General features: G+C 37.3%; 1 protein-coding gene across 1 annotated transcript; it reads right to left on the reverse strand.

Annotated features, from left to right (window-relative positions):
* Positions 1–1,159: 1,159 nt before the first annotated feature.
* Positions 1,160–8,381, reverse strand: LOC126366456 (protein yellow). The gene is made up of 3 exons (XM_050009564.1): positions 8,156–8,381; positions 2,403–2,591; positions 1,160–2,235 (listed from the first exon to the last, which is right to left on the reverse strand). Exons 1-3 carry the CDS (start codon positions 8,379–8,381, stop codon positions 1,160–1,162), a joined length of 1,491 nt encoding a protein of 496 aa, XP_049865521.1.
* Positions 8,382–9,336: the final 955 nt, after the last annotated feature.

A 9,336-nucleotide genomic window follows, 5' to 3' on the forward strand; every position in this document is an offset into this window, starting at 1 on the left:
TTCACCGTCTAAAAGGAACCTAAATTACCTCTGTAATTTACTTATTTGGATTTATTTTCTTATTATTACAAATATTAAAAAGTATTTATGTACATTATTAAAAGACAGATTAATTACGTTAAAATGATAATTTATTACAAGTGTAACGTAACAATAAATATGTATATTATTTAGGCAGTCAGATAAAAATGAATAAAAATATAAAACAATTAATATTAATTATTTGTTTTATATTCATTTTAATTTATTCTTTTCAAGATCAAAATTGAATATTCCATTATTATTTAGTTCTTTTGTGGAAAATTATACATAGTTGTTTGGTGAATGCTGGACTTGCATCAATGAGTTTTTAATTTACCTTAAGTACGTGCGCTTTTCACTAATATAGTTGGCTCGATCATTATAGACGGCGATGCGGCTCATCACCTATCACGTTTGTCTAACAGAAAGCTCGGTGAGGTGTGGGTACTAAGTTAAGTAATCATATTGTGATGGATGTACTTCTGACTATCCTAATTAGGAATATATAGTCGCGAGCTTATTTTTTATATTTTGTTATCTGAAGTCCAAATAAGAAATTCAATTGCAACCCCTAATAATGCTTTACTAAATTAGGACTCTGAGTATAAAAATTATGATAATTTCTACAAATAATATAAGAATTTTGACCTAGATTTGATAATTTTAGATATACTAGTAAGTTGGTATTTGCAGTGCAATCAAAAGCTGATGTGAATTTTAAATATTTTATTAACATATTATGTAAATTTAAAAACAACCTGGCACGTAAATAATAAAAGGAAACTTATAAGAAAAAGAGCAAATACAGAGAGCAATACTACAACACACAGCATTCCATTCTGTCATTACAAACCTCACGCATTATGTACAGTGTACTTATAAATAATTTGAATAATTAAGCAATACACAATGTTATTTTCTAAAGGTATTGAAAGGTATAGTTTTAAACCAGCAGATACAAAACTATAATAATTATAGCAAGTTCTGCAACTGTTTCATCCTTTGCAAAAGTGTGAAGGTGTATCGAAAAATACACTTATACACTTCTACCTAATATTTAGTTGTCTTAGTAATTTATGTTCCTACAATCAACAGCTTACACTAAATATTTTTAATGTATTTTGTTATAATATTGCTATTAATATTCATTTACTGCATAATTGTGCCTAAGCCAAAAGGAGTTTTTAACTACGTTGTTTTTTCCTACTCTCTGTGGGACAGCAGGAGCAGGCTGGAAATTTAGATAACTGGTCACCTTCGGTACCAGCTGAGGCACTTGAGGGTTGTATGGCCTTGGAGCTTGCGGCTGAGTGTAAATCTGAGGTGATGGAGGCACGGGCCCGAAGCGAGAGTCGTAATACGTCACAGGACCAACCGCTGTTGGCGGAAGGAACTGTGGTGGAGTCGACAATGCAGGAGGTTCACAAACAGTTCCAGCTATTAAGTCATGAAGGGAGCCTGTGTATATCCTGAAGTTGATATCACTGTAATCAAGACCGTATTCGGATTCCAAAAACTGAGACATGCGATCCGACAACACCCAAACCTCTCTCTCTTCAACAATTTTCACGTCGCAAGGGAAGATTAGTCCAATGTCATCTTTTTCGACTACTGCAATATTTTGTGGTTTGTACTGGAGAGCAGAATTCCAACAACCTATAGCATTTTGATCGATCAGATTGAATAATTCAATGCCTCGTTCTGACATAACATGCGACGTGGTGTGGCTGTTGGGGCCCCGTGTTCCCACAACTTTAAAGTCATGGTAAGATCCGGAGACGGCAGTTTCATTCCTCAAGATGCGGGTTGAGACAGCGAACTCTATGTGGCTGGCGAGAGGACTGAAGTAAAGATTCCTATATCCATCAGCACCAATTGGAGAAGCCGTGATACCGAATATACCTTCTGCTCCCCATTGGAAATTGAGACCGCCAATGTTGAAGTCACCACGAAGAGGGTCTGGTCTGAAGAAATCGTGGCTGAATCTCCAAGACTTATTTAATTCCCATGAATAAGCAATAAGACCGTAGCCCAGTTCATCGGAGAAGTATGCAAAGGCGTCGTCGCAGGATTTGCCGATGTCAAGGGCAATGTTGGCGATGAACGTTGTGGGCACTATGTCTTCAGGGCGGAACACATATCTTCGGATACGTCTGTCGGTATTGAGATCATACACACTTAAACTGTAAGGGCAGACGTTCGTTGCATTGTCATCTGTAATCACAAAAAGACAATCATTAATTACATAACAGAACACCTTTACCGTAATAAGTCGAAAGCATCTTTTAATAATATAATCTTTCAGGCCAGACCCACATTTTAAAATGACAAATGGACTTCCAGAATAATACGTTTGATATGTATAAAATATGGAAACTTACAGCCATATGTGCCGACGTCCAAGACCCAGAGTCGGTTGCATTGGTCAGCTTTAATTCTGTAGACGGTTGTCAGTCCACTAGCGCAGTTGCCGAGCTCGTTGGCAGCCCAGCTGGGGTATGGAATCAGCTTTGGTGATGGATCGTGTTGGGGCCCATCAAGAGGTATGTAGTTCAAAGTCGCGGGAATACCTGGAAGAAGTTTTTATGTTTGATAAACACATAGCTTAGGTAATAAAAATCAGTAGGCGTACAGCGATTTATCTTCGCTAGCAAGTCGTAACTGACTAGCTTGAGATGGTGTCTTTCTAACGTAGTAATTTGCAATGGATGTACCTTTGACTACCCCAATTAGGATATAGTCGTGGGCCTATGTTACGTTAATGTATGAATATTCGAAAAAGAGAAATACTTATTTAAGACAAATAAAAATATAACTCTGTAGTGTGACTTAATGTAACTCTTGGTCTATGGTCATCATCAGCCGTATGGCGCCCACTGCTGGGCATAGGCCTCCCCCAAGGATCTCCACGACGATCGGTCCTGCGCTGCTCGCATCCAGCGGTTTCCCGCGACCTTCACCAGATCGTCGGTCCACCTTGTAGCGGGCCTACCCACTGAGCGTCGTCCGACACGTGGTCGCCACTCCAGAACCTTTCCGCCCCATCGGCCATCGGTTCTCCTCGCTATGTGTCCTGCCCACTGCCACTTCAGCTTTGCAATTCTCCGAGCTATGTCGGTGTCTTTAGTTCTCCTGCGGATCTCCTCATTTCTGATTCGATCGAGCAGGGAAATATCGAGCATAGCTCTCTCCATTGCCCGCTGAGCGACACCGAGCCTCCTCACGAGACCCATAGTAAGCGGCCATGTCTATGGTATTATTATTAAAAAAGAAAAACAAATAGACGCGATGCACATCTTTTTTCCGATAAAATAAATATTATGTATGATTCTGCCCGAGCTTAGTAGACAATTGGTACATAGTTCCGTCTGTCCTAGATGTTATAATCTACGATAAACTGTTGCATGTTCTATACGTTAACTTTACTGCATGCGAGCTGCGCCAGCGCAATGATTGATGGCGCATAATCCAGATAATGTCTTGTAATACTGCGACTGATTTACGTATTGCTTTAGTCTTTACTTATGTGGAGTGGATAATAATGTTCATCATCATCATCATCCAGTTTATGTTTGACTCTAATCTTTATCATAAGATCGGAGTCACATTCAAGATTATCAATAAAAGCAACTCTTGATGTGTGTTCAGACGCGGACTAATATCGAGAACCGTTAATAAAAATCAAAAAAAAAAAAAATCAAAAAAAAATCAAAAATATTTATTTCTTTAACAGAGATGGTACATAATAATATTTGCAGTTGTGACCTCCTAGTAAGTGTGAAACACCTGTGTCAGAAGGTCACGCTCCTCCATATCCATAAGTACTTGTTGGTACCAAAAGCCTGAAGTATACCTACATCGTATTATAAGTAAACAATAAAGAAAAATAAATATGAAAACAAACGTGTGTGTGTGTGTGTGTGTGTGTGTGTGTGTATGTAAAATCGAATGTGGTTTTTCTTAATGTTCTACTTGTCCTAAACATAAGCATAATATAAACATAAATAGCCAGCCTCCGTAGTCCAGTGGTTGAGCCTTGGTCTCACGATCCGGAGGTCCCAGGGTCGAATCCCGGTGTGGATATATCACAAAAAACACTTTGTGATCCCTAGTTTGGTTAGGACATTACAGGCTGATCATCTGATTGTCCTAAAGTAAGACGATCCGTGCTTCGGAAGACACGTCAAGCCGTTGGTCCCGGTTACTACTTACTGATGTAAGTACGTAGTCGTTACATGAGTCGTAGTCGTGTCAGGGGCCTTTGGCGGCTCAATAGTAACCCTGACACCAGTGTTGATGAGGTTGGTAATCCACCTCACAACCCACACGATAGAAGAAGAGAAGAAGGGACTTTTCAGGCTATATTCCCCAAAAAAAGGTAGGTGACGCTCTACAGATTTGCCTACGTTTAACCTTCTAATTTCATGGATAACAGATATAATGCATCATCTTTTATCTTTGTTTCTGGGTGTAAATGGTGTACAACACATCTTCCACCCATTATTATTCTGGTCAAAATAAAGAGAAGCAATAAAGGTAGCAACATAATTCTATACGTATCTGATACAAATATCAAGCAACAATTATTTTTATATATGCCTCTGCCATTAGATAATTTTTTGCCATCTATATTTTTTCCGTCCTTCATTGTAATGAACCCACTACTACTTACTGATGTAAGTACGTAGTCGTTACATGAGCCATGTCAGGGGACTTTGGCGGCACAATAATAACCCTGACACCAGGGTTGATGAGGTTGGTTCTCCACCTCACAACCCACACGACAGAAGATGAACTCACTCAGGAACGCAATTAGGGTCTATTTTTTGACTTACTTGTGAAGAATTTTATTAGTGCAATAGCGGTACCTATACCTACGCAAGCGCAATGCGGAGCGATAAACATGAATAGAAAAGGAACAGGATAATTGGTCGTAATTCTAACCTGGCGGAATAATTATAGGGAGGAGCGAGGTGCTAATTAATTGGTTTCGTTACGCTATGTATATCCTAATAAACTTTGTATTTTTTTTTTATAAATGGCAGTTGTACAATAAGTCACGTCAAAAAAATGGAAAAATTGAAAAAAATGAAAATGGGAATGATGAAAAATGAATTCTATAGTATCTGCTTACCCGGTGGGAAATAGGCGTGAGTTTACGTCACGTCAAAAAAAGGTTAGACGTAAAGCGATGGCTCCTTAAGTTCACTGTGATATGTGAATCGATATACAAATAAGTTGACCTTAATTAGGTACATTGACGGATTGAATTTACTGAATAAGTAAATACGTTATTATTATTTATTATTCATTCCTTATGATTAAGTTAATTAATTAGCTAGTTAATTTGGTGTACGTGATTACATAAAGCAAACTGTCAATCAAATTATAATATTCATTATCATTACGAAATTTTGACCGTAGAGCCGTAAAGTTACACTTTCGTACGCATATGGGAGCTTTGTCAAGGTCAGTTACCTATCGTAAAAGTGAATGACAGAATATAATTGTGGGCGTGTTACTTATACTATTTTTTTTTCTCAATGCCATTATGGTTTATGACCTCATATACTATGATAAACGTGTTCAGGCTCGTTTAGCCGCGAACGTGTTGACACTGGAGTATGATAAATAGTCTAGTAAGAATTATTTTTAGTGTGTTCCGTACAAAAATACAAGACATCTCAAGTAAATAGTTTTGAACTCACAAATCTCTCTCCGTCTTAACCTTCATCATACCTATACATACATAAACTCACGCTTATTTCCCACCAGGATGAGCAGAGGCTATGGAAATAAACATAGTGAGATATATGCATTCTGTGAAAGTTGTTTAAAAATAGGAATATTTATTCTTTGTTGACCAAATTGGAGATGTCCTTAGAAAAGGTTTAAGTTCGATCTACTCTGTACCGGCATGCGTGTATGAAGCGATTGATGAATGTGGAGGAGGCAAGAGGAGTGTATTAGGATCGAAGTAAATGGAATTCTATAGACTCTGCTTACCCCGGTGGGAAATAGGCGTGACTTTATGTATGTATGTGTATGTATGTTTATTATTTGTTATATCATAACCATTTTAACTTTAGTTTGGTGCCCTATAATCATCATCATCATCTCTCTAGCATTGTCCCATTTTTCACAGGGTCCGCAGGTTACCTAACCTGAAGATTTGGCCCTATATAAAGTAAAAAAAGAAGGGATTTGTTATCAATGTTGCGGTACTCTAAAAGGTCTAAGCTGACTTATTGCGTGTAAAAATACGCAATGCCGTATGTAGGCATACTAGACTGGGATTTAAGTGATAAAATTATTTCAATATGCAAATGAATCTTATGCAAATGAAACTACTTATATGGTTACATCTGTTTGACTTGTGACCGAATTCCATTCCATTACTGTGGTGTCCTAAAATAATAAATGTGTTTTTGTTTTTTCTTTCTTTCTTTCTTTTTTTCTTTTTTTTTTTTTTTTTTTCTTTCTTTCTTTTTCTTTCTTTCTTTCTTCTTCTTTCTTTCTTCTTTCTTTCTTTTTTTCTTTCTTTCTTTCTAGTTCTTGTTAAAAAATAAAGTATATGGCATAAGTATTTTTTATTTAGTAGGTATTATCATTACTGGCGTAAGAAGTCACTGTCGATTCTCGAAATTGTTTGCAACTTGGCTGATATTTTTGTCCTAAGATGGATTAATGAACCTCACAGTAGGTAGATAGGTAATCAGCCATGGCTAAATTGGTATTCCATAGTTTTGGAAATGATAATGTATTTTTTGTTGACTTCCTAAGATAGAATAATGGAAAATAATGGAGAAGGCCATTGCCAAAATTGGGGTGAAGTTGTTGACGTCAACACACCAAATATAATTTTAGCTATACGATATTTACAATTGAAAAAATATATTACTTTAAAATGATATAACATCGCGTCTGTTTCCCCCGAAGGGGTAGGCATAACATAACATAACATAAGGTGACGACTATATCGCAATTCGGGTAGTTAGTGATATTCGTACATCCCTCGCAAGGTGAACTCCTTCTTTTGTGCTGCATGGTGTCGTTATCATCAGCAGCTGTGAAGCCTACCTACGCCTCACCGAGCTTTCTGTATGACCATAACTTCTCTTCTCTTCATATAAATAGGAGAAGATAGGTGGTGAGCTATATGGCAGTCTATAATGGTCGAACCAACTGTGTGTGTGTTAGGCGTAGACAAAGGTGTATTAAGCGTAAAATATAACGCGTAGCGTACGCATACGCGTAGTATATGCACCCGCTCCTCGCCAAAGCCTCGTTAAAGTCTCAAAAGTAACACCGTAACAAATACTGAAGGGGATGATTCAAATCATGATTCTGAGTTAATATCAAGTGGAATTTTTCAAGGCATATTTTTTTTTTGTTTTCTTTTTTTTTATTTTCAATTTTATACTTTTGCCGTGTAAAATTCTACTTATTATTATCTCAAAATAATGAGCTGCACCCTCCTCAGTATTCGCTACGATGTTACCACTTACGTATTGGTAGTCATAAAAGTGCGTATGAGTGTTAGTGACACCGTAATAAATACCGAGGGGGATGATTCAAACCATGATTCTGAGTTGATATCAAGTGCAATTTCCTGTCGGAATATTCATAAAGATGTTAGTGGTTTTTTTTAAATTATATTCAGTTCTACACTTTTGCGACGGGAAATTCCACTTGATATCAATTCAGAATAATTATGGTTTGAATCAAAATATTCGTCAAGATGACACTAACACCCCGTATTATTATTTTAAATGACCTCCGTGGTCCAGTGGTCGAGCGTTGGGCTCAAGATCCAGAGGTCTTGGGTTCGATTCCCGGTGTGGACAAATTACAAAAACTACTTTGTGGTCCCTAGTTTGCTTTTAGAACATTACAGACTGTTCACCGGATTGTCCGAAAGTAAGATGATCCGTGCTTCGGAAGGCACGTTAAGCCGTTGATCCCGGTTACTACTTACTGATGTAAGTAGTCATTACATGAGCTATGTTAGGGGTCTTTGGCGGCTCAATAGTAACCCTGACACCAGGGTTGATGAGGTTGGTACTCCACCTCACAACCCACACGATAGAAGAAGAAGAAGATGGACTAACTAAAGAGTGTTATAAAAACTAACCTGGTCGCCACCTAGGGACGCTCACGAAGAGTTTGTTCCCCCATCTCTCAATGCCGACAGGTAGCGCGTTCTCCGGGATCAGCTCCCCGGAACTGATGGCCATCAGCTTCGTCTGCTCATCAGGATACGCCCAGTCTAGAACGTTCCATGAGAACATCTCCTGGAGCTTCACAGCTGCTGATGACAACGACACCAGGCAGCACAGAAGAAGGAGCGATGACGTCATTTTGAATGTCCTGGAAAGTAAGAAGAAAAGTAATAAAAAAATAAGGGATATTGTTAAAGAGGAAGTCTTTTATCATCATTCATTCATTTTTTGTCATTCTATGGACTTTGTCCGAAATAAACGATTTTTATTTATTTTATTTATTTATTTTTATAATAGTAAAGAGGCAGAATTTTGAATATTTTGTTAACATAACGTAAGCTCACAACGTTATCCCAATAACAACCAAAAAATTTATTTACACCAAAAACAGTTTCAGAATAAAAATATGAAACAAAACAAAAATAAAATTAAATAAAACTTAAGTTGTTAAGTCTATAAGGTATTTAAGTAAACATGTACTTACACTATAAGGAGTGTAAGTACTTGTGTGTGTGATCTAATAACTTCATCTTATAACTTGTAACATTCCGTGGCTCCGAAATAGTTACTTGTTTGCAGTCTCTACTTTCAATACTGACGACCAAGATATTGTTTTGTTTCGGTTCTCGATTACAATCCAAATGCGTACTATTTTGATCGGTGATAGGATATTAGGGTAAAAACTATAAAAAATAAGTACTTACAGGAAACTTGCGATCATGAGAATGGAGGCTCGTTAGCGGCAATAGCCATTAGACAAATTATGTACAAATATTTCGGATTGTACGTTCGAAAACAGGAACAGTCTATTACAATGGAATAATTACTATATCCTGTAACACGCCTAATAATAAATGTAATTTTAATACCTAGTTACATCATTTATCGCTTCCAGTAAAGCAAGATCCTCATTGTAATAATAATGAACATCGTTTTTGTAAGCAAACTGTGAATGTTTCAACTAAAGTAAACAACATCCTGGCGAACATGATGGATCATCTGTAAGAGCGATAGGCTGATCCCTTGTAATCATACGGTTTATCATTATCCACCTTCGGACTATGTATCAAAAGTGGCTGCAAATAGTTTCTTG

Source organism: Pectinophora gossypiella, chromosome 4, assembly GCF_024362695.1.
Source record: "Pectinophora gossypiella chromosome 4, ilPecGoss1.1, whole genome shotgun sequence".
Taxonomy (NCBI): domain Eukaryota; kingdom Metazoa; phylum Arthropoda; class Insecta; order Lepidoptera; family Gelechiidae; genus Pectinophora; species Pectinophora gossypiella.

What these genes read in the sequence shown, in the direction of transcription:
- LOC126366456 (XM_050009564.1), bottom strand. Translation starts at nt 8,381, where the DNA reads ATGACGTCATCGCTCCTTCTTCTGTGCTGCCTGGTGTCGTTGTCATCA. An exon ending in CGTCCCTAGGTGGCGACCAG is followed by an intron (nt 2,592 to 8,155) that starts GTTAGTTTTTAT and finishes AACTTCTTCCAG; the next exon opens with GTATTCCCGCGACTTTGAAC. An exon ending in GGACGTCGGCACATATGGCT is followed by an intron (nt 2,236 to 2,402) that starts GTAAGTTTCCAT and finishes TTGTGATTACAG; the next exon opens with ATGACAATGCAACGAACGTC.